The sequence below is a fragment of the Halichoerus grypus genome, chromosome 6 (genome assembly GCF_964656455.1).
Source record: "Halichoerus grypus chromosome 6, mHalGry1.hap1.1, whole genome shotgun sequence".
Lineage (NCBI taxonomy): Eukaryota > Metazoa > Chordata > Mammalia > Carnivora > Phocidae > Halichoerus > Halichoerus grypus.
Genome location: NC_135717.1, coordinates 88983416 through 89009993, shown reverse-complemented (window position 1 = coordinate 89009993; position 26578 = coordinate 88983416). Strand labels below are relative to the sequence as shown.

Sequence of the window (26578 nt, the reverse complement as noted above, 5' to 3'; positions counted from 1 at the left end):
ACATTTCTGGGCCAAGAAGTATTATCTATAATCATACCAGTGATGAAAGGCAATATACATAAAATAACGGCAGCCTTATTCTCCTGCACTAAGCTTAAATAAATGAGTTATTCTTTTTCCCTGTCCTAAATGGAACAATTCTTTAGTATGCTTATCTCAGAGGATGATAATAATGGGTATGAGATACTCGTATATGGTAAAAAATAATAATAAATAAAAATTTATCAGCAAAAAAAAAAATCAAGCAGTACTGAGCATGGTGTGGATAAACACTCCATGTATGTAAATTAATAAAATCTTCTACACATGGAAAGTTAACAAAAGAACTAGAAAGTCTTAAGTAAAACAGAAGCATTTGCTTCTGTTACAAACTGGAACTATAACCAAAAATGTATATGTAATGAACGTTGACAGATTTGTTTTAAAATGAGGTGTACTTAGTGAACTTTCTGGAGTTACATAAAGCTTTGTCAGATTTTATCAACACTGTCTTTATTCAAAATGATGGTCTTGCCACCATTACTGCATTTTCCAATACTTTAAATGCACTTTTTTAGAAATAATTATTAAAATGGACTTTAATATCTATATTTATATATTGTTTAACAAAACACTTTGGCATATCTCATGTGTCTAGTATAAGATTAAAACATTTTAAGTGTCCACAATTTTGTTGTCAGAAAACATTTTAAAATATGCTGGTATCATTATGATGTGCTTCAGAGGTAATTTAACAAAAGAATGAGAAATAAAGTAAGTATTCTGATACAATATTAATAAGTTTATAGTGTCTGGCACATAGTATACACTTAGTAAATATTGGCTAAAAGAATGACGAACTATATACATATAACTAATATCTAAAATAATTCTTAAATTAAAAACTAAATTACAGGGTGTCTGGGTGGCTCAGTTGGTTAAGCGTCTGCCTTCAGCTCAGGTCATGACCTCAGGGGTCCTGAGATCGAGCCCCGCGTAGGGCTCCCTGCTCCCTCTCCCTCTCCCTGCTTGTTCTTTCTCTCTCTGTGTTCTCTATCTCAAATCAATAAGTAGAATTAAGGGGAAAAAAACTGAATTACCCTTTTAGGAAGCAAAAATAGTAACCTACAATATTTTTGACATAATTGTAGACTAACATGCTAGCAGGTTCACATACAGCAGGTGTACATAGAGAGGACAACCTTTCTTTGGGGACTCAGGATGCTTATTTACTAACAAAAAGTAACAATATATACCCACCTACACACAATGCTGCGTCAGAAAAAATGCAAAACACAGCATCATTAAAATTAATCAAATCTGACATGAGAGGCATTTTTCAAGCCTTATAATATTTGTTTAGTTTGATTTCATATTTCAAAAAATAAAGTATCATTTTGAAAGGAATTTACTTTTGCTTCTTCTTTACAATACTGAACATACCCAAAGGGAGCCCCCTGCAGCCATCTTATCAGTTCTCTCATAGCAACAGAAACTGAAATACAGTTTGCATAGTCACTGTGGTTGGCTAAAGAAAGCAGGTTCATGTAACCAGTCAGAAAGCTAGAAATTAGACAACCATAAAAGGAGAAATTTTAAATCTGCCTGGCAACAGCCTAAAAATAGAATACACTAGTATAAATCCCAGAATAGATGTGACTATAAAAGCAAAACTATCAGCAAAAACTTTATTTTCTTGGGGGGAAAGATGTGTCTTGCATTTCATCATCTAAAATAGTAACTTGGCATCTTTTCTTACTAGATGGCAATTAAAGAAAAAATAAACACTAAACTACGGGCTACGTCAAATTACATGTCATTGTTCGTATTATTTTATTTACATATAGGTGTATGTGTGTGTATATGTACGTACATGTTTAAGCACTTTTCTTCTTCAGGAGAATGATGAGGCATTTTAATCACAGCTCTAAAACATTCAAGGCTCTATAAAATCTATCAAAGTCTGAACAGCACTGCATTTTTTCCTATCACTTTTTCCCTGAAATAATTTGGGACTCTGAGTTACGGGTAAAAAACCATTTACTGTGTATTAAAAATACAAAGATTAAATAATTTATCAAAGCAGATCTCTAAATAGAGTGGGGATTGCGCCTTATTCTTTTTTAAAACAAACTTGTTCTAACATACAGTAGTGCCTTTCATACAGTAGTCATTCAATAATTGTTTTTCTTAAATTAATTTCTGTGAGAAAAACAAATTATCTTATTTTTCCTGTCAAGTAAAAGTTAAATTAACATGTAATATTATAGTCTATATAATACTGCTATCTTTGATTTTTCAATTTTGCCTAAAGTGGGATAATGTTGAAGTTGACAATGCCCAACATTTCTTATTGTTATTCCAGATAACAAAACCTATTTCATCATTCTAAACTTTCCAAGCTAATAGTGTTTAATATACATGTTTCTTTGTACATTACAAATTTACTCTGTAGTACATTTTAATTCCTAAAGGTCACAAACAATATGCAGTCTAATGTAGTAACTACAAAGACTGTTGGCTAGTAAGAAATAACCAAGTCATAAAGGGGGAGGGAGGGGGGAGAAAAAGAAAAAAAAAAAAAAAAAGCTTTTTAATTTCCAGAAATTAAATTATACCTGCTGAAATAAAAGGCTGGTTAGACAGCCACATTAAAACAAATGCTATTTACCAAAGTGCATGTTTTATGCATTTCTTAACATCAAACTTTCCATCAATGTATTTTAATGAAATGGCAAGTTACTTTTTAAAATGTTTTCTTTGGTCACTATTTGTTATCCAAAATAAAAAGTGAATTCATGTATTTGATACCAGAAAATTTAGTTTATACTATACTAAAAATTTAATTTTGAGAATTATTTGTAAAGGACTTATTTTAATCATAAATAAAGCCTAGAAAGGATCCTTTGAAAACATATCAGAACATAGAACAGTTTTAAGAACAAAAAGAACTCCAGAGAAGGATGGAGAAACATGAGCAATATAAAATCAAATGAGCAAACTGAGTAATACATCCTTTTAATCTAAACATTTAAACATAGCTAGATTTTAAAATAAAGTTTAACCAAGCTTTTGAAAGCATTAATACTGTTCTTTTAAACACTGGTCTGAGTAGAAAAGTAACTGAGCTTATTGACTTATTTATTTTTCTTACTGTTGTACTCATATGTGACTTGGATATCCAAAATCTAACTACACTGTATTCACATCTTCAAGATAATTTAAATCTTTTATGTAGATAGATCTTGCTTACTTATCTGAATAAACTATAATCCTCATCACAAAGGAAAGCAATGTGAGTTGCAATTAGTGTGGGAGAACATAACATAACAAATGGGTCAAATGTGGTATGAAGGCACTAAAAAGTGGGAAAATTTATTTTATAATTCTAGATACATAAATCAAATATTTTAAATATAAATCTCAGCACTTCATATTTTCTTAAATATTACTTAAAGCAGCTAAAATACTTTTTTTAAAAATGCACTATTATATTCGCCAGTTTTATTTCAAGAGAACAGAAAAAGCATGATGTCTGCAGGATATTATTCAAAATAGCCATACATATTATCACATACCAATCTGAATTTTGGGGGATACTGAATAGTCAATGACCCCTCAGTTTTAATTAATTAGTACAGCAACTAAAATGCCCTGGAGAAGTTTAGACAGTTCCAGAAACTTTACCTTTCACTTCTCCATTTTCTTCTCCTTCTCTTGGCCCTCTCCCTCAAGAAGTTTAAAATGTCAGCTGAGAGCCAGATGATGTGGGGCCCTAGCCTATGTGTACAAAAGTGTAGTTTTAATAACAAACATAACTAAAGGAAGAACCCTAATCTTCTTTCATATCCTGAGGCAAACTGAAATTCCTCTTTGTACCTATTATTTTTCTTTTCTATATCAAAGCAATATTGTTGATATGTTATCCCTCCTTGCAGATCTAATTAGAATTATATTTACCACACCTTTTTTGGCTGATCAGAAAAAGATCAAATCTCTATCTTTACAAATCTATCTTTCTTCAGTTAGAATTTAAGAAAAAAGTTATGCTTTTGATGGCAAGACCTCTCCTGGGCATACAACTCAGAATGGACTAGCACACCCCCATGGAGCAAACAAAGAAAAATTACATTCCCAATCTAAAATTGTTCTCACTAATGATGCATAAAAATACAATCTACTTGTTTCTAGCAAATATTCCTAAGAAGCTTACTTTCACAGGTTGGAGTGTCAGAAGTTACTATCAACAGTTCATGACGTAATTTAAGAAAATACAGAGTTCCTTCACCCCGAACCATGAATTATCACTGTGTTTATCTTTTAGAACCTAAAAAAAATCTGCAGAATCTAACCAAAAAACACTATACTTTGGAAATTCTCTCAACCTCTCTCCTCCTAACCATCATAGCAAATGAACCAATGTTCTCTCTGGTTTACTGATGACCACAAATACACTGAGATCTCATGTTCTCACCTAAACCTGTTCACACTGGTTGTGCTTGTTACTGAATTTAGCTGTACATTTTTATTATGTTATAGAATACAACTGAATTTTGTATAAACTAATGAAATATGAGTGCAAAAAAAAAGAGCTGGTAGATACGCATCAGTAAGAGAGACTAATGCAGAAAAAACACATGTGCAGGGACTGCTGGCTTAGATAAATCATTTAATAACACCTTTAAGTCTGAAGTTTTCCATCTGGAATAAATAGAAATTAAATTAGAAGACCTGAAAGGATCCTTTAAGTTTTGATTCTTAAATAAAATTTTAATAAATTCCACTCCAAAATGTCCTGTTCTGAGAAATTATAAAAGTAGATTGGATTTTTTCATGTATTCAGTATTTATCAAATGCCTACCATGGTCACTATTACAGGACAATTTTTAAGATACTCTAAAGAAACAATGTGTTTAAAAGTACAAAAACATCCCATAAGATTAAAGTGTTACCTCAAGTAGATTTTAATAGAAATGTGGAAGAGAAATGCAGGCAGTAATACAATGCATGGATATCTTTCTATATGAATGACCACGAAAATTAGAAGTTCTCTATTTTCCATTAACTATCATCTCTCCGAAACAGATTATTTTTAATAATCAAAATCATGCTTTCAAATATGTCATTATAAACAAAACCTCTACAGAACGCTTTTTAAGTCTTCCTGATAGGGTTAGTACTAATTTTTATAAACCAGATTTCTAAAAACTGACTCTGCATAAAGAATTACTCAAATTCAGCTGAGAGGGGGGAAGAGTATGCCTGTCTTTACAATTTCAATTTCACTTCTGCTCATAACCCTATTTATAATTCAGTTACATCCACAAGACTTCACAAGTAGTTGCTAAGCAACAGAACATGCTGAGTTCAGAGCCATTGAAATCTGGCTCTCTGCCACATGAAAATATTTAACAGAGCCTAGAGCCTCCAGAATTTACAAAATGAAGAAGAAAAGAAAAAGAAAGAAAAATTCCAAAGAGACAGAATAATAAATAGAGTAAGTTGCCAAACTCTTTTAAAAGATTCACATATTCAGATCAAGAACTTCATTTTGGTATTTCTAAATATTTATTATATCTCTCTCTTAAATATTTTATATCAGCTTTTTAATGTTGAAATTAAGACAAGTTATTCTCGTGGGGAAGAGAAGAAATATGATTAGTCGTATCGCGTTAAAGGCATAACAACTAACTTAAAAAATATAATGTGCAAAGAATAGCCCTCGAAGAGACTACAACAACATTCTGTGGGACATGACTGAGACTTTCTATGTTGGGTTTTTAAGGCCAGGAGACAAGAAACTATACATTTTCTTCAAATTCCTTTATCCTCATATGCCTGGTCAACTACTGAAAGAAGAGATAATTTTACCCAAAACTGTGCTGTTTTAATTTTAAGGATGTCTAATAATTAAAAAATTAAGCATATCCAGAAATTTATTCACAACTCAAAATGGTTACAAAAATTAACTCACTTTTCAACAGATATTGAAAAGGCATTGAATATGTTTCAACACTCATTCATTGATAAAAATAAAAATTAAGAACATAAAGATTGCTCCTTATGCCGATAAAGGCTACTTCAAACCAATGGAAAACTTTATATTTAGTAGTAAAACACCACAGCTAGGGGCGCCTGGGTGGCTCAGTCGTTAAGTTGTCTGCCTTGGGCTCAGGTCATGATCCCAGGGTCCTGGGATGGAGCCCTGCATCAGGCTCTCTGCTCAGCGGGAAACCTGATTCTCCCTTTCCCACTCCCCCTGCTTGGGTTCCTGCTCTCGCTATCTCTCTGTCAAATAAATAAATAAAATCTTTAAAAAAAAAGGGGGGGGCGCCTGGGTGGCTCAGTCGTTAAGCGTCTGCCTTCGGTTCAGGTCATGATCTCAGGGTCCTGGGATCGAGCCCCGCATCGGGTTCCCTGCCCGGCAGGAAGCCTGCTTCTCCCTCTCCCATTCTCCCTGCTTGTTTCTCTCTCTTGCTGTCTCCCTCTGTCAAATAAATAAAATCTTTAAAAAAAAAAAAAAAAGCTGGGCGCCTGGGTGGCTCAGATGGTTAAGCATCTGCCTTCGGCTCAGGTCATGATCTCAGGGTCCTGGGATCGAGCCCCGCATCGGGCTCCCTGCTCCTTGAGAGCCTGCTTCTCCCTCTGCCTCTCTCTCTCTGTCTCTAATGAATAAATAAATAAAATCTTAAAAAAAAAAAACAGCTATTTCCATTCAAGGCAAAAATAAAAAGTGTGATAATATACTCAATATTGTTCTAGAAATCCTACCAAAGCAGTAAGAGCTCAAACACAGTAAGAAGATACAATGAAGAAAACATTTATTTCAGAATAGCAAGAAAAAGATATCTAGAAACATTAACATATATGAAAAAATTCAGTTATAAAAATATGTGAAATATTAGAACTATGTTGGACATAAGGCTTGATGTAGAAAACTATCAATTCTTCCTGGATGCAACTTATTAGAAGTAATTCCAAACCAAATGTCACCTAATTATTTTTATATCATTTATCATTTTATATCATTTTATATCAAACTTTTTAAATTAATCTGTAAAAAAAATGGCAAAACAGGAAGAAAATTGAAAGTCAAAAGAAAAAAAATGATGCTTGCCCTCTCAGATGTGAGAGAATATGACAAAGCAGTAATTATCTTAAGTATTAAGAGATGAGTACAATAAATTATCTAGAAGACAGACAAAAGCAAGACAATATCTGACAGAAACAGCATCACAAATTAACAGGGATTAAGTGGATTTTGAAATAAATGGTTGAAAATGGATCAAAATAGCAGTTGAGCATACCAGTACAATAGCAAACAGATTAGATATGAAATAAAATTTCAAAGGCGCAGAAAGCACTACAAGTAACCACAAATTTTGAGAAATACTTGAGGGACACCTGGGTGGCTCAGTCGGTTAAGCATCTGCCTTCGGCTCGGGTCATGATCCCAGGGTCCTGGTATCGAGTCCCACACCAGGCTCCTTGCTCAGTAAGGAGCCTGCTTCTCCCTCTCCCTCTGCCTGCCACTCTGCCTACTTGTGCTCTTTATCTCTGTCAAATAAATAAATAAATAAGTAATAAAAAAATTAAAAAAAAAAAGAAATACTTGAAAACTAAAAAACATAGTGATATGGAATTAGTATCCAGAATAAAAAAGAACACCTATTAATGAATAAAAAGGATAAACAATTCAAAATAAAAATTAAAAATCATAAATAGGGAATCATAAAACAACAAACATAAGATGTTCAACTTCACTAATAATCACAGAAAGACTAAACAAAAAGAAGATACATTTTTACATATCTGGCAACTATTTACAGTTAGCAATAATATACAGCAGTGAGTAGTCTCACACACAGATGGTAAAAGACATCACTATCATAACCATTTTTAAAAACAAACAGGCAAAAACTATGCACCATTTTGACACACCAAAGACATTGAGATATCTTAAGATATACTAACATACTGGGGCACCTGGTAGCTCAGTCAGTTAAGCGTCCAACTCTGATTTTAGCTCAGGTCATGATCTCAGGGTTGTGAGATCAAGCTCCTCATCGGCCTCTGCACTGGGTGTGGAGCCTGCTTAAACTTCTCTCTGCTTAAATTTCTCTCTCTCCCTCTCCCTCTGCCACTACCCTCTTCTCTAAAAAATAAAAATAAAAAGTTTTTTTAAAAAAAGATACACTAACTTTTTTTAAAAGGAACATATCAGGATTCCTACTGCTGCACCAAAATAGCAAAAATACAAATTGTTTTTGTTTAGTTTGTGCACAAAGACCTAGACAAGTGGGAAAAATAAATCTTTTTTTGTAATCCAGAACTCACTGTTCAAGTATGAGTTTTGATACAGATAAGAAGGAATATGATACCTAAAAAAGATTAAAGTGATGAGAGCATTCATAAACATGAAGGTTGGCTCCAGGACTACAGAATTACTAAAAGCACAGCATATAAGGGAAATCTCAGCTATACTGAATTAGTATTCTAATTTTAATGTTGACTTGAAACAAAGATGTTTTCTGTCTTTAGGCTTTTCAATTGAGAGCACAATGTCTGGACTTAAAAGTATTGGCATATCCCAACAATCTGTACAACTCTAGGGTGTGATAATTTAGAGGTGAATAGGATTTGAACTTAGTCATGTTCGAGGGTGTCTGAAATTGAGAACTATGCAGATCCTAAACATGGCTTAAAGAAATTGGATCCAAAAAATTACAAGTGGGGAATTTTTGAAGTATGTCCATATTCAAGTGGAAATCAAAGAAGCCCAACCAAACCAAACCAAACAAAACAAAACTGTGGACTGACTGACAGTGACAACTGTGGATTGAACAAAAGTCCTTGGGCTATTTTGAAGATTATGATTCTGACTTCGGAGGAACTAGGGTGATTGACAGTGGTAGGAGTCACATGTGAAATTCCTTAAATAACAATTTGTCGACCTTAAATTAAAAAACTACAAAGAAATATAACATCCATCACTAAGATAATAGCTTTTAAGAAATACTGTGAAGAATCCTCACTAAAGAACACTAAAAAGTTAAGAATGCAGTAGGTTTCTTTCATGGGCATGAATATAAAGTGTACAACAAAGGAGCTGCAGAATTCTTAACACTTGAACACAAAATCTGGAGCCAGACATACCTTTTTGAATACTGGTACTATCATTTCCTAGCTAAGTTACCTGTTCAGTAATATATTCCTTCTTTGCCTCAGTATCCTCAACTATGAAACTAAAATTCTAACAATGCCTCTCCTCATAAAAATGTTAAAGGGGTTAAATGGGATAATAAAATAGAAAGTACTTAGATGCCTAAGTAGTCAATAAATTGTTTCCAGGTTTTATGTCATTGTATTAAAACACACACACACAAATAATATATTTCTAAACATTAATATAGGCACACAAGTGGTATTTTAAAGTCTGGAAGGATAAATGCCTAACTAGACAAAGGAATATAAATACCAAGTTTCACTTAGATGTGCCAGTTTGAATTTTCACAATGAAGACACAGTCACGTAATTTGTATCTTAAACTCATTCCACTTTCCCCAATCTCTTCCATGCTAATAATAAGCCAGAGCAGCAATGACATTTATAAATGTAATTAGTTGACCCACCCAGACACTAAACTCCAGAAGAGACAGAGAAGGGAAGTTACAATCCAAAAGCTAAATTGCCAGCATTTCCCATGAGCAGCAAGTACAAGTACCACTTCCCACCCCCTCACAATCATTTCAGTCAGCATCAACCCAGAGTAAAACAGGAAATCTCGAATACAAAAATGAGTATAATCACAAATAGATGCCAAACCCCTCAAACAAAAGAACTACTTAGTAAAATGAACAGAAAACATTTTAAAATAGTATATTAAATATTCTGAAAAGGTATTGTACCCACAAGAACAAGCAGATATGAAAAGAAATCAATCTGAAACCTTAGAAATTCAAAACAAGAGCTGCATGGACACAGCTGAAGTAAGACATAGGTAATCAAGACCAGATGTCCTCTTAAAATATTACACAAAGGAAAAACAGAAAAGCTAATTGATGGGGAACATACACAGAAGCAACAACTTTCACTGAAGATGAGTTTTAGAAAAAAGAACTAAGAAGGAAAGAAAATAAAAGAAACAATTCACAGAGTTAAAATTAAAAATATATATATATGTTTTCCATAGAACAGGCCTGCTAATTATACCAAAACAGACTAAATTAAAACAAGCCAAAAACAAAAAAAAACCCTAACACCTAGACATATTGTGTTAAGACTTCAGAAAACCAGTATGAGGAAATATTAATAACTTAGAGTAAAAGATCACTTAACTACAAAGGAATAAGAATTAAACCGACATCAGACTTGTCATCAGCAATACTGAATGCTAAAATAAACAACAATATCCTCAAAGTTCAAGGGAAAAGTTATTTTTAGCCTAGAATTCTATTGCCAGAAAAACTAGCAATCAACAGGACGAAAAAATAAAGATATTATTTCTGAGCAAAGACTGAGGATATGGACCCTTGCTAAAACAATTACATAAAAATACAGTACAGATTCAAGACATCAAAAGACCCTAAGAAATGGGGGAGGAATTCAAATTAGGGAACTCAGATAATGCTCCAAAAGGAAACATCAATGCTCCAAAAAACAAGTAGAACTCATGGGCTGGCTGTTGAGGATCCATCATCTTTAAAATAAATAGTCTGGAATTAAAATCTCAGATAATTGTATGATGGGAGATAGCCAACTTAGGGGCTGTGAAATGTGGGGCAAAAATAAAGAAAACTGTCAGTCTAAAAATAACTTACCAGGTTTCAAACTGGGTAAAGTGACAAAAATATCAGATATGCATTATAAACAAGAGACACACCTTATAACAAAATAGCATAGAAAGGTTAAAAATTTTAAAGGATAGAAAATGATACACTAGGGACACGTGGGTGGCTCAGTTGGTTAAGCGACTGCCTTTAGCTCAGGTCCTGATCTCAGGGTCCTGGGATCGAGTCCCGCATTGGGCTCCCTGCTCAGCAGAGAATCTGCTTCTCCCTCTCCCTCCACTGCTCCCCCTGCTTGTGCTCTCTTTCTGTCAAATGAATAAATAAATAAAATCTTAAAAAAAAAAAAAAAAAGATACACTAAGCAAATGTTAACCAAAAGAGGGTAAGTAATGTATATTAAAAACAATTCAAATTGAAGATCAAGTTACTGGACAAAAAAAACATATTTCCTATAGATAAAATTACAACACTTCAAATCACATAAAACAAAACAGGTTTAAAAATTTCAGGAAGAAACTAATAAATCCACAAAAGATAAACATACCTCATTATAAAATCTACAGATGAAGAAAATGAAAGTAATATAAACAATGCATGTATTTCTTAATAGAAAAATAGAACCGTATATCCAACAAACCCAGAATATGCATTTTTCATGAACACATCCAACATAAATATTGACCACATATGTGGTAACAAGGAAATAAATTCAAAGACAAAAAAACAAACAAAAAAAATCACACAAAACCACATCCTCTGGCCATAAGATAACAAAGTTAGATGAGCAACAATGAAATAAGAGGAAAAGGATTGCCTTATAAATTAAAAAAATATGTATTTTGGATTAAGGAAGAAATCAGTGGTGAAATAATAACTCTGAGGAAAAGTGATAGCCTTAAGCTGCACATATTAATAAAAAAACCCACAAACTCAAAAATGCTAGTAAAGGAGGAAAAGTACAAACCCAAAGCAAGGAATTATAATAAAAGCAAAAATTATGAGGGAAAACTCAATAAAACAGCAAGCAACAATAAAACCAATAGCCAGTTCTTTGAAAAAAAAAAAAACTATTAAAAAGTGGAAAATACATCAAGGAAAACTGAAAAAAAAGCATAATAAACAATATTAGAAATACTAAAGACATAACTACAAATATAAAGCAATACACTTGGTTCAAATATTCAAGTATATTTAAGGTTACCAATGGTATGTGTGAAAAATACTGAGGGATTTGAACTTATTGCAAACTCAATAAAGTTCAACAGTGCTAGGTGGCTGCCAGAAATGTCAACACAAAGTTAAGCTTCAGAACAGAAGCACACAGTCTAAGGAAAGGGAGACGTTTTTTAGTATTACATTTAGTTCTGAGTGGCCCAGATAAAGAGGGACTCTTAAAGAAACAGTAGGACAAACAGGATGACCAGGCTAAAGAATGACCTAGAACAACGTGTTATATGAGAAATAGTTGGGAAAATGGAGGATATTTAGCCTAGAAAACACAGGAATTTTAATGGCTTTCTTTAAGTAGTGCAGATCTATTATGTGTGTATAACAGATACAGATAGAAAAACAGGCAGGCAGACAGACAGACGAGTACAGAAACAGAAACAATGAAAGGCCAATTTCTCCTAAAAATCAACAAATACTGATTTGTTCAGATATCCAACAAAAAAAGGAATTAATTGCCTTATGAAATTAGAGATCTCTGTCATTAGAAATGTTGAAGCAGAAACTAGATAATTATCTGTCAGGAATAATAAACAGTAGGCTCCTGTAGAAAGTGTGATGTTACAACTACTTGACCACCTAGGTCTATTCCACTTTCAAGATTTTGTTATTTGACATTGCTTGCTAATAAATTTTGTTGCCTAAGAGGAACACAAAAACTGAAAACTCAAAATTTATCCCTCAGATTTTTGGATCATTCATACTCAACTTAAACAGTCTCAAAAACTATACATCTTTATCCTCAAGACATTTATCTTTGTCTTACATGATTCCCTTTAGGTTTATTTGTGTCTATACAAAAACTCCTCTGTGCAACTTTCCCTCCTCTTGCTTTGCTATGACCCCCATTTGAATATTTATTGAATGCTATTTTGGTCTAACTCCTTGCCTCTTTACCTATTAATAAAACCCCCTCAGTATGTCTCAACTATCTTCCCGATCTAACATTCTCCCTAACAATTATTGCTCTAGATAAGTGTGAAAACTTCCCAATTGTTTTAGATATATGTGTTCTCCACACTAAGAGAAGCATGCCTTTCTCCCAATCCAACCTTTAGTAAATTAATAAAAATTGGTATCTTTCTAGTACCAACATTTCTCTAATCCTAGTGAAGTTGCTTACTCAAATGAAACATCCACAAACATATAAATTTTTATACTTCAACAAAACATATATTAGAACAATAATTTTCAAAAGCCTAAGCAACATTTTCAAAAGGCAAGAGGAAACAGTTTGTACCCCTGAAACATGAGTGTGGCTTCTATCATGCTCAATCTAGCTGGCCTCTAGCTTTTAAGTACCCAACCATGTAGTAATAAATGACCAATGGCCTTTCAGAGTCTAGAGAATTGAAAGTCCCATCTAAAACTAACACTTCAAAGTTGCAGAAAGATCCTGCTGTTCAACTTCTAGAAAAGGAAGTGAAGACCAAAGAACTGCCTAATACCTTTCTTCCTCCTCTATTTCTCAAAGCTAGCCTCACTATCACCCTTTGCTTTGTCACCTACTCACACTCATCCCCCAAAATTATATCAATCAGTAATATATTTTATCACTGGCCATACTGATAATTAGCAGACGCACATATCTGCACTTCTGTATAAACATAAATCTTTATATCTTTATAGTATGGTTATATATTCTTTATATTATATACTTTTTATTTCAATGAGATAATGGTTTTCTGTATGCAATTTTTCAAGCATACCAAAAAAAAAATAATATAACAAATGCCTCTGTCACCTTCACCTAACTTAATAAAATATTAAAATTTCTAATATTCATTTTAGTTTTAGACTTAATTTCACTTTGTTAAGACGGTGATAAGTTTAAATATGTGGAAATGGAAGCATAAGGGTGGAACTGGAAAACTTGACCATGTTATATGTATAAATATACATTATCTAACATATGTCAGTGAACCATTTGTGAAAACAGAAGCAGTCAGATTTTGATGATGAACTCAAAGTGGTACATTTACTCTAAAACTTTATAGTTTAGTAAGGTTACAAAACGTCATTTCTCTGTATGTACCAGTTGGTGTCACTACAACTGAAAACACAGTAACAGGACTATAATGAAAAGAGGTCTAAAACTGATTTCTATGTAATATGAACATATTGCATGCATGAGTAATGTTCATATATGAAGCCCACTGTTAGTTCATTTCAATATAAACCTGAGGAAAATTGTTTAAAAAAATCATTTTTTAAAAGAAAAAATCCAAATATGGTATTCACAATCTCCTGAAAATTTACATTAAACAATCTACCAATCCTGGTATGACTAAAATTAAAAACAAACAAAAAACCTTCCAAAGGTGAGAGACAGATATAAGGCCTGAGGGGTCGGGGGGTGGGTGGTGGGGGTGGTCACAAAAAAAAGGACCTGAATCTCTTACCTGTGGGTAGCTTGATATTGTGGAAAGGACTTCCTCTTCTGTAAACCACTGCAACTTAGTTCATTTGTATAAACAGTAAAAGCTAATGCAGACTTCTAGAACAGCCTTCTTGAGCCTAAATTCCTTGCTTGGTTCATATTCATAAAAAAACAGGAATACAGTAGATTGGCTACATATTAAAATTCCTTGCAAACAGTGATTCACATCTGTTGTGTAGTTTGTGCAGCAAACAACCCAATAACCACAAAAGCCAAAAAACGTCAGCCAGTATGCCAATGAAGCTCACAGAACACACAAAGTACATCTTCCAAAGGACTGTTGCAAGTGAAGATGCCTAGAATCAGAATTCTTTTGTACTGCTTTCTATTCTGCCAACTATTAGGACTGCAGCAACTGTGTGCAGTTAAGTACCTCCCACATATTACCCAATAGTATCAATAGGCATAAATCTATAAAAACAAAACTAAAAGCTTCAAAGGCTTATAGCTTCTCATTATTCCACATATTGTCAGTTGTGGAGGTCTCAGTACTCTTATTCTAAAGCATCAACTCTGTCCTTTCAGTCCTAAAGGCTGAATTCTTATACATTCCAAACAGAAAATCCATGACACATATTATTTGCTGCCCTAGCACAGCCAGACTGCAGTTACAGCTAGCTGGCACCAGTAAGAACAATTTACATAAAGCAGTCCTCATTTCATGACCAAACTAAAGGAAAATACTGCTGAGTAAACCCTCCCCCATTCGTTCCCCAACAGGCACCGACTGGTTTTAGAATATATCTAGTTATCTATTTACCAATGATTCAAATCCAGGTAATAAGACAAAATCAATTTATAATTCTTATGTAACTGACATTTTACCCTCACCACACCAAAAATATGTTTAACACCCAGAGATATTCAAAAGCCTTAGTTTTCTGTGACATAGACCAATATATTACATAAATCCAGTAACTACTATTTTTAACAATCATTAAAAATATAAATTATAATTCACATTAGCCAAAAGCTGTCCTCATTCGACTGTACAGCCACCTTTCAAACTTTGTTAATCATTTAAATAGTAAATGATCATTAAATAGATTTGCTCTTAGAACCACACGGCTTTATGTGTCACCAAATAAGACTTAATGCATATTCAAGTAACATTAGTACAATGATTAAGTAATTCAACATATTTACCACTAGTTAATATTACTAAACTTTTCAAAAAGCTCACGTTAAGTTACAAATATCTACACAAGAACGTATTTTGTCAGTGGCACATTCTCATTTAACCTAAATCATTCTTGTGCTGTTTTAATTGGCTAGATCTAAGAGTTGAGTCACTGTCTATGAAGTCCTTTGTTTAAATTTTTTTCAATTACTTTATCACCTAATACATAATTCTATCTCTTCACTTCTATTTTTCCATTTATTTTAGTGAGTCTAACTATACTAAATTTCATTTTCAAATAGCCTAGAAACTAGTTTAGTGCCACATATTTTATGGCAATAAAATGAAAAGTACTTAATATGCTAACCAGGGGTTATCCAAAATATGTTCCTTATTTTTAAAGTAGGCTCCCCATCCAGCATGGAGCCCAACGCGAGGCTCGAATTCACAACCCCAAGATCAAGACCTGAGCCAAGATCAAGAGTTGGACCCCCAACCGACTGAGCCACTCAGGTGCCCCTGTTCCTTATTTTTTAATCTTATTTTCTGCTGTGTTTTTTTTTTTTTTTTTAAGATTTTTAACTTATTTTATGAGAGAGAGAGAGCGCACAAGCAGGGGCAGCTGCAGAGAGAGAGGGAGAAGCAGGCTCCCCGCTGAGCAGGGAGCCCAATGCGGGGCTTGAACCCAAGCCACCAGAATCAGGACCTAAGCTGAAGGAAGATGCTTAACCAACTAAGCCACCTAGGGCACCTGTATTTTCAGCTGTTCTAAAACATCAGTCTTAAACTACCCCTATTACACAATAAAGACAATGGGGCTCTAAATTAGAGGAAAAATAAAGTTATCACACATCAACAGTAATTAGTAGACTTCTAATGTGTGCATAATCCTAAGTGTTACCTCGGTTTTCTTTGATAAGCAATAATGGATTTCCTCAAACAACTATATATTCTTTTCAGAATCTGTACTCCACCAGCAGCAAAAGGAGGAAAGAAACAAATATATATAATATGGTGTCATTCCACATAGTGTACACTGTTTAAGTAATATTTGGCTATTGATCATAACATCTCAGAGTTGGAAATCATCCAAGTATTGTATTCCTTCCGGTTTTAATTTTGTTAGCTGTGTCCACCCTCTCTCTTCCTACTTTATGTAGCCAGCTCTTTGAATAAAAGTACTTGAAAATCAAAGGACCTAAAATCATTTAATCCATCATAAAATATAATGTATATAACTATCTGTTAAGCTGAATAAGTAAAACAATCACCTGACAGTGAATTAATCATAAGAAGCTTAAATTCTCTATAACCTGTTTACTGAAGTGCCAACAATGTTATTAATCTAGCTCAATGCTTTGCAAATAATGGTAAAGAGCCAATGTTTTATCTCTAATCCATCAAAGATCAACACTTTTGTAAATTCAACGAAAAAGAATTACTTGGAAAGTGAAATAAAGTGAAAGCATATAAAATGTGTATGCGTCAATTATTTTTATTATTTGACCCAACTGACATAAAGTTACTTTATTGGATTGATATAAAAATTTCTAGACCCTCTTAATTTCAGTTCTTATCTCATGGAAGACCAGGAATAAACAGACAAACTAATCTGAACTGACCTTGAAACTGATCCACAGACCACATTTTGGTAAGTGTTCACCTAGCCAGGATTCTCAATCCCTTGGGTAATTTAACCTTCTCATATTTAGTATCTATCCTCCTGTTTCCCCTGCCCCAGTGTAAACTCCTCGAGGGCAGGGATCTTGTATGCCAGACACTAAAACAGTGCCTGGCAGGGGCGCCTGGATGGCTCAGTCGTTAAGCGTCTGCCTTCGGCTCAGGTCATGATCCCAGGGTCCTGGGATAGAGCCCCACATCAGGCTCCCTGCTCCGCGGGAAGCCTGCTTCTCCCTCTCCCACTCCCCCTGCTTGTGTTCCCTCTCTCGCTGTCTCTCTCTCTGTCAAATAAATAAATAAAATCTTTAAAAAAAAAAAAAAAAAAACAGTGCCTGGCAAATAACAGGTACATAATAAATGTTTGCTAAAATTGTTGAATCAATTGATCAATTCACAATCCATTTTTGTTCTCACTCTATCATACTGCCTTAGCACCAGGAAGAATTCTTACTGTGTCCCCTTCAAGCTCTTTAAAGTCTTCACTTTGAGATTAAAGCACCTTGCTTTCTGGCATTTTTACTATAAATCAGCCAGACCCCTAACAACCCCTCACCCTAAAGATCCTTTTCTAAAGTATCCAAGTAGCCCAGAATTCTCCCCAATACCATAATGATTGAAAAAAAAAAAAAAAACAGAAAAAAAATTTGTGCCAGAGGGAAACTTGTGAGGAAAAAGCAACCAATATTTACTAATACTTAATTTGTGTCCCACACTGCATTAAATGCTTTATATATACTATGCTCATTTAAATCCCAATTATCAACTCTGTATGGTAGACTTTATCCCCATTTTAAAGAAAACTAAAGTCTGAAAATAAGCAACTAGATTCTTCCCATAAAAAATAATGCCTAGACTTACTGAGCACTTACTTACGATAGGCATTATACTTTCAGCATGATATATACATTTCTCATATAAATGTCTAACTAGTCAGTGAAAGAAAATGAGTTCACCTTGACTGATTCCAAAGTTTGTCTTCTCCCAAATCCAACCACCTCTCTCTTTTAATGGTTGCAGAATGGCATTAAGAGCTTAAGTAATTTACTCAAAACTATACAATTACTTAATAGCAGTACGAGACAAAAATAATCATTTCCTGACTTCTATACTAATAGTTTCCACAATGCATGCCATGATACTTCCATGTCAGCAAAGAAAAGCAACAGGTCATACAACTCTCCTGGGTAGTAGCACCTGGTTTACTATAAGAAAGGCAGAAGTCCTTAGGCAGGTGGAGAAGCAACTCCTCAGATATGGTGTTAAACTCCTTTTACATTAAACTCAAAGGATTCACTGAGTCAATAAGCACTTTTTTCATCGTTTCCATATTCACACATTAATGACTAAGAACAGACTGCTACAAATTACTAATAGAGAATTCTGTGAAAGTTCTAACTTGAGCAATTAAAAAAAAAAAAAAATCCCTTATTTGAACAGACTTTAAGCTTTCTCCCAAATCACTCTCTTTTGGGAGTGTGACGAGTTTGGAAAACAGGAGAGTCAGTGTTTCCTGTGCAAGTTAAACGCTTTTTCAATTTCCACTGAAGTTTCCTCTAACTTAAAGCCATTTTCCAAAAAAGAGTAACATTTCCCTGGAGTTAGCAATGTCATGGTATTACATGAATGCTAAGAAGCTGGCTTTCACTCTGGAAAATGTGGAAAATCACATCACATCATGATCATAAACTACCATGTTTTCCTGCATCATCAAAGTAGTCTCAACATAGTTAAGACAGTGAATGTTATGTAAACAAAAGCAAACTTTTAAGAAAAATAAGTTTATAATGGTCTCTAAAATTAGTCTAGTAAAGTTAAGAAAACTTTCTACTAGCAACTTTCTCATTTTTAGTGCTAAGACTTCTCAACTCAACCAATTTAGACACAAATCTTTTATAAAATGTATTTCATTTACCTGTTGGTAAACTGTGTATCTTGAATATATTTTAACTTTTTCTTATGCAATATCATCATTAAAAACATCAATATGATAAACAGTGGTATCTTTAATGCTGTCATAACATTTAAAGAAAAGAGAACCTATTATCACATTAAAAGACCTCAAGGTATTCGTGTTTCTAATTACTATTTCTTTAATCTCTTCACTTTCATTCTATTGTCACTTTTTGCTGATGTCACTGAATCTCCTTCAATCAGCACCATAGTACTCTAATATAGAGAAATCAGGACAAAGCTGAAGATTAGCAAAGGCGCCATATCTTCTAAATAAATGGTCTTTACACGTGCAGTCTCTCCTACCAAGTAAAGTAGGCTAGACTTTACTTATGCTTACTTTCTTCTAGGTTAGAAGCTATATTCTAAATATAAAAGGCTGCCAACAATCTGTCAAGTAGAAGAGGGATTTAAAAGGAACAATTTAGCTCTAACAACCAGAGTCATAGACCAGTGGCTAAAGAATATAGTCTGTTGGCTGCCAATTTGTGGCTACTGAAAGAAAACTACTGTTCTTAAGATTCTCATTTGTACTGAAACACAGAAAACTCTAGGCCCTGAATTCAAGTCTTCTCTTTAGAGAAATTATTTTCTCACTGTATATTTGGAGGACTCAGTCAGACTAGAATTGAAACATTTCTCCCATTTACTCCCTTAATTCTGTAATACCAACATTCTATATTGGCTTTACTTAATAAACATATCTACCATATCCACATACAGCAAAAGGTGGCTAATCTATGTAACAGAATGGGATCAGTAGTACAAACATGAATACTACATATTACCAAGTGGATATGGATGTACTACTATCAAGTCAGTACTTGCTTCTGAGCATGAGTTATATAAGAAATTTCCCATACTGTTTAAATATACCACATTCCCTAATCCAATCACATTTGATAAAGTACACGACATCTGAGAAACAAAAAAAACTGAAAAGCATTCAAATTATTACTGGAAAATCAGCATGCAGAATATTTCATGGTACTCTTCAGAAACATTATTCTCAGTATATCTTCGCCATATAGATAGGAATTTTTTCCCATTTTACAGATGAGGAAACAAGAGTCAGAAAATGGAATGAGATGACCAATATAAGAAGAAAGTAGTAAAAACAACTCAAATTTAGGTTTAAACTCTTAGTCAATTTCTTTCACTATCTCAACATTTTCCTTAAAGGCTTATGCTTAATGAAATGGCTCAGGAGAAAGGATAAACAAATAGGGAGCACAAAAAGTGACAAAATAATAACATTAAACCTTAATTATCCAGCTCCCAGATTTATCATGCCTTCAATTACTCAGCCTAATAGCTAACCTGAAATTCAGCATGGACAATTTGAAAACTGTCACCAGTCCCAAAAGTAATAATCCCACTGAGGTGCAGTTTATGCTTATAGTTGCAAAAATACAACATGGCACTGAAAGAATTAGCAATAATATCCCGAGTAACCACATTGTTGGTGTTTCCCCGTGTATAAGTAAAATCAATAGAGTCACCTTGTAGAGGGTGAAGGTAAATTTTATAATCCACAACAGAAGACAAAAAGAATGGATCATTAAAATTTCCCCAAGGTCTTACTCTGAAGATCAACATAAATTGGTTCAATAATTTCAACCTAGCCAATTTTTCTCTAGCAATAAAGAACAAACTGAGTAGCTGGCTTACACTGTATGAAATATTTGAATACAGTAAGCTAATTACTATGAGAAGCATGAAAATAATAATGATTAAGGGCACAGCACGTTCACTTCCTATGTCATACTCACTCTAAGGCAAAACCTTACTGAAAGGCACAATGGATAAAATCTCTCTCTCACACAACACTGAACTTGTTCTTCTCTTTTGGGGGCAAGCTCGTATTATTGGATTTATATAAAGTAATGTTCAGGTTATTAGAATCCATTATATCGCATAAAAAGAGTCCTAACAACTTCACAAAGTAGTAAGCTAATGAAAGAGAAATAAACATGCTAAAGCTGTTGATGAAACTGAACTAGTGATCCCAAATACATGTGAAGCCACTGAATAAATGACCAATGATTAAGTTAAGAAAAAAATTATTTTGTTAAAAAAAATTAGAACAAATATAAATGCAATTTTGTGGCAAGGCAGCAATTTCAAATAACTGTTAAATCGTGTAACTATAGATCTTATACTCTAACTTCATGAAATTAAAAAAGAACATAAAGAATTCACATTCTAGAATACCTGTCAAAATGAATTCTACAGTCCCTTACCACCTGAAGTTCTACAACTAAGCAACCTAGATCCTGACACTAATACAAGATTATAATTGTGATATATGATCTGGTTTCAAACTTTTGTTTTCATCATAACAGCCTAATTGTTCTCATTTTATTAAGTAAGCTTATATTAAGTAAATGTAATACTTTAAATTATAAAGTAAATACAAAACAATAAAATACCATACGTATCCCTTTTAAATACAGGGGTCCTTCATAAGAATTTAATGTGCAAAAGTTGCTGTTTTCTAAAGTTCAGACTTACTGTTCTATGTCATATTAGTCAGGGATATATTCATAATACTCTTAACAAAACTGTAGAAATGTACTATACCATTTATTAAAAAATTTTAGTAAATACCACAATTTAAACATTAGAGCTTAAACTTTCTGCTATCTGAAATACTATGTGAATAAGAATTTCATTCTCCTAACTCTCTGGGTCACTATGGACTTACCATATCTCAGTAAGTGTTTCAACTTCAGAAGAATGTTAAGAAAGCTTTTTGAAAATTGTGAAACTAAATTTACAAAATCATTGAATTACATTATTTTTAAGTATACCACAGGTTTAAACTAAGACTAAAGTGGACATCAACAATATCAATTAATCAAAACAACTTGAATATTTATTTCAGCTCTGTTACATTAAAATTCATTAGCTAGAAAGAAAAGGGGTATCCAGACCTAGATGTGAACTTGTTTCTAAATTCAAAATCTGAATCTGAATGACAATTTAAGAAAAAAATAATTAGAATAGAAAGTTAACACCCTTAAAAATGTGAAAGAACTGAATGGCCAAGAGGAGGCAGCATAACGAGAAAGAATTAGAACCCACTACAAAAAAATAACAGTGTTAAAAAATTTTTTTCTTTCTCTAACTACGACTTATATTCAGAGAATTAACATTCTTCCCAGAAAGCTACCAAACAACAGCTCCAAAACACACACACACACACACACACACACACACACACACACACACAAACAGAAAAATCTCTTTTCATGCAAAACAAGGCTTATTTATGGCTTCTTTCCCAAAAAAAAAAAAAAAAAATCTATTCAGTACATGTACTGTTTTTAATTTATACTAAAAAATATCAAGCAAACTAAAATATCCAACACAAAAAGAATATTAAGTTAATTAGGACCAGAAAACACTATTGTAGTGATCAAATGCTCTGGCAATGACAGAACATAAGATGGGGAGAAATTACAGGAATTTAACCTTTGACCTCACCATCCTATGTACTCTTTCCATAAAAGAAGCTTAAAGCAAACACTTCAACTTCTTAGCAAGCAAGCTCTAAGTTAACCTTGCTATGTAAACTCAGTAGAATTCAAATATTTTTTTTAATTAAAATGTTCAAAGATAAAGAGTAATTGGTTCTTACCTCTGGTCCTGGTGCATGTGCCAAGTCTCCTCACTGGCATAGTTGCTGCCTAAGCAGCTACAAAGACTAGGTCAGCAGCCATTTTGAGACAGCTGCACTGTCTCAGTTGCACTAAAGTGTAATTAAGATGGCTGCAACGTGCACTCAAGAACTCACACAGTGAAAACTCAGCTATGTATCAAACAAAGCCCCTCCCACTTTGTCAGTCTGCAGGAAACTGAACACAGACAACAGCTAATGCATATACTGCAACAAACAATGCAGCTGCTTAGGACACAGAAACCAGAGAAGGCAGCAAGCCAGTTTTGTAACACAATGCCTGTGAATCCGGACTTGCAATACAGACTTTGGGCACATCCAGATCCCAGACAGCCTAAAGTCCATGCCACATATTAGCAGTTACAGAGATAGAGCCAAATCACACACAGCAAACACCAGGGAATTCGCTTGAAAGAAAGCCTCCATTTCAGTCCAGAAAAAAAAAAGTCTGCTCAAGGCCCTTTTTTTTTTTTTTGCCTTTTATAGTACTTTTATCATGAAAAGAGTGCCAATTTTTATAATTTCTGGAAAATTAAGTTATTTAAATCCTGATAGTCAATTTCCATTTATAGAAGGCTAATTAAAGATCTTTTTCCCCACAGAGTCTAAGCCCCAAAGTACTAAAATCTAGCAAAATGGTTAAAGCTTGCAGTCAAATTTTTGAATCTTGACAATAATTTAAATAACTGTGGGGAAGAGACTAGAGTCATTAGAGCTATGATGGCAACAAAGCTTATTTTGAGTAATCTGCCATAAAGCTAAAAACAATTTCTTCTCTTTCATAGTCCAGATGGCCACAAAGACATCTCTAGGTGAGTGGTTTGGTCCCAAGGCAAATTAAATTTCATGCCCTGCCACAGACCTCCCAACATTTTAACGTGAGCGAAAAACAAATAAAAATAAAGAATGTAGACACCCCTGGGGGAAAAAAAGCAAATAGGGAGAACAACAGAGTAAAATTCAGTCTAAAAGTGGGTATATTAACAAAACAAATTTGAGAGAGATCCCAACAAATCTGTCCGTGGCAGTAACCCACCCATCAAGAGAAGACAAGGACAAGCGCACAGAAAAAACCTGTTTGCTTGATACCTCATAATCATCTAGGAAATCCACCTTTTCCTTCTCTTTTCCTTGGTTTACCTTCCTAAAATCTAGCTGCCCTATGTGATCTCGTGTCTATCCACCACACAATGTAGATATTTACTAAAATTCGTTAAGAGTATAGGGAGATGGGAGGGGTATAGCCAAAAGGAGATTGGCCCCATAAGTTGATAACTGTTCAAGCTGAGTGATGGGCACATGGAGTTGATTATTTCTGTATACATTTAAATTTTTCCATAATAAAAATTTTAAAATGAAACAAAAATAACTCAGCTTTTTTTTTTTTTTAATTTAAATTCAATTAATTAACTAACTCAGCTTTTTAAAAGATCCTTACTTATTCTCCAAGGGGCAAACTGGATAATATAATGTATGTAAAGACTATTCAAGTACTACACTAGATAAAAAAAAAAGTTACACTTAACCAAACCACATTAATTCTTCAAAAAAATAACACTCTCTGAGGGTCACTCAAATTTATTCCTTAAAAGCAAGAGGTCGGTAAACTGGAAAAGATTCAAACAAGATAGACATTATTGTAGCACTGAAATGGGACTAAGGTTATTGGGGAGACAAATAACCAAAACTTTTAAAGCTGCCAAGTGAGCAGCTTCCGATATTCAGATAGTAGATTCTTTTGGATGTCTGTTCTACAAAAATTTAAATTATGTAACACACCTTCAAATGTACCTTGTCCCATTCTCCTCACCCTAAGCCTCCCCTGCCTTGCCAAATACCTGCCCAATGTAAATCCTAACTACTTTTTTCTCAGTCTAAGTTTTCCTGAGCAAGCTAAGTTGCTGGCTACTACTATTGGCTATAAGAACTACTTTTCACCCACTTTAGATATCAAAGTAAAAGACATACATTCCCTCATTGTACCAATTACCCCCAGCCACTACAATCATTTTACTACCAATTTACTAGATTTTCTCTAACATCCCAAGGCAAAGACATAAAACAGTAACTATACTGATTATCTACTTTACATACGGCACTTAGAAGACAAAGTAGTAGGGAGATATATTAATATAGATCAAGCCTTCAGGTAAGTTTTACATGCATTACTTCAATTAATTCTCACAGTAATCCTACAAGGTAGGTATTACCTCCAATTCATGAGTGAAGGAAACAGGCTCAAAGATTAAATAACTTCACAAAAGTACTAGGAGCTGAAATACATGCTAGACTACACTCAGTCTGGGCCCATAGAGCTTCCTTCACCCATCCCTTCCCACACTGGTTCTGTTTCTACACATCATGAAAATGGTTTAGAAAAGGAAAATGGTTAGGCTGTTATTCAGGTAACTGGTGCCACTGCCAACATGTTTCACTCTCTATCCCAAAGAAACAATCCTAGTTCAACAGATAAATCCTATTTAGGACTCAACCTAAATTATCTCATCAGTAAACAATCTTTTCCTTACTCTCTTTTCCCTTTATTATACCCATCCCCCAAGCCAGGTATAATTTCACTCTCAAGATCTTTTGTGCATACCATCATTATACTTACCATATTTCATTACTTCTATCTTTATATATGAGTCCCCAAGGACAGAAATCACGTCTTAATTCATTTTCCATTCACTTCCATAGTGCAAAACACAGTATTTGCTCAATAGATGGTGAGTTGAAATTAATTCCCAGTGTTTTCATTTCTACCACAAAAAATCTCAGAAAATTCTACATCATTAAGAACCTTCATTTTCAGGATTTCAACTCTTACTTTCTAGGAAAAAGTTGTCAACTAATGACTTAACTAAGTTTTTAGCCTTGGTCTAAAAAGCCTCTGTACTTTAAAACCCAGGGTGTAGGGACACCTGGGTGGCTCAGTCAGTTAAGTGTCTTGCTCTTGGTTTGGGCTTAGGTCATGATCTCAGGGTTGTGGGATCGAGCCCCGCATAGGGCTCCCATGCTCAGCTCAGAGTCTGCTTGAGATTCTCTGCCTCTCCCTCCGCCCCTCCCCCTGCTCATGCTCTCCATCTCTCACTCTCTCTCTCTAAAATAAATAAAATCTTTAAAATCCAAGATGGAAAAAATACCTTTTGTAGAGCATTTTTCCGCTTTTAGAGAGTTTTTACAGGCAATACCCAGAAACTACTATGTGCTTAGAAGAGCTGAACTCTAAAAAGTGTCTATAAAAAATTATGGAATGTAAGCATATTATTTACTTTTAAATTCTTAAATTTTACTAAGAAAGAATATTGTTTGATTATATATCATATAAGAAACTTATTTTAGATAGGATCAGTCTTAATAAACTGAATCACTGTTTATTTGTAAAAGCAAACACATTTGGAAGCTATTTCTAATGTCACGTAAACATTTCCATGATTTTCCAATGTTTTAGCTCTTCCTAAATATAAACTAGCACTTTTCACATATTTTTTTCATTTTAGTCTTACAATGATCCTGTAAAATAAGAGTGTTACAATTTCAAAGTTTTATGAGCAGAGAATGTAACCATTTGCTAGGGGTCGCGCAAGTGACAATGAGAATTGGAAGAGAATTAACTATAATCAACTACTATAACCTTTTATACACATATATCATACTATTAAAATACTTTGCATATACAAAATATTAAAAATTCCATGGAACCTAAATAA

General features: G+C 33.7%; 1 protein-coding gene and 1 non-coding gene across 5 annotated transcripts in view; one reads left to right on the top strand and one right to left on the bottom strand.

The window, feature by feature from the left end:
• ATF7IP (activating transcription factor 7 interacting protein) overlaps positions 1-26578 on the bottom strand; it is a 132840-nt gene that overhangs the window by 92538 nt on the left and 13724 nt on the right. For 2 of the 4 annotated variants that reach the window (XM_078075635.1, XM_078075636.1), the window contains exon 1: positions 22830-22975. The exons of 1 other annotated variant lie outside the window; for it this stretch is intronic. In XM_078075635.1, coding sequence (XP_077931761.1) covers positions 22830-22846 — 17 coding nt within the window. In that variant the 5' untranslated portion in view covers positions 22847-22975. Of the gene's footprint in view, positions 1-14398; positions 14524-22829; positions 22976-26578 lie in introns of those variants that run through there. One more of the 4 variants, XM_078075641.1, reaches the window with a different exon arrangement.
• LOC118535434 (small nucleolar RNA SNORA40) lies at positions 8235-8356 on the top strand. Its single transcript, XR_004917171.1, has one exon. It is a non-coding gene; the product is annotated as a small nucleolar RNA SNORA40 (small nucleolar RNA).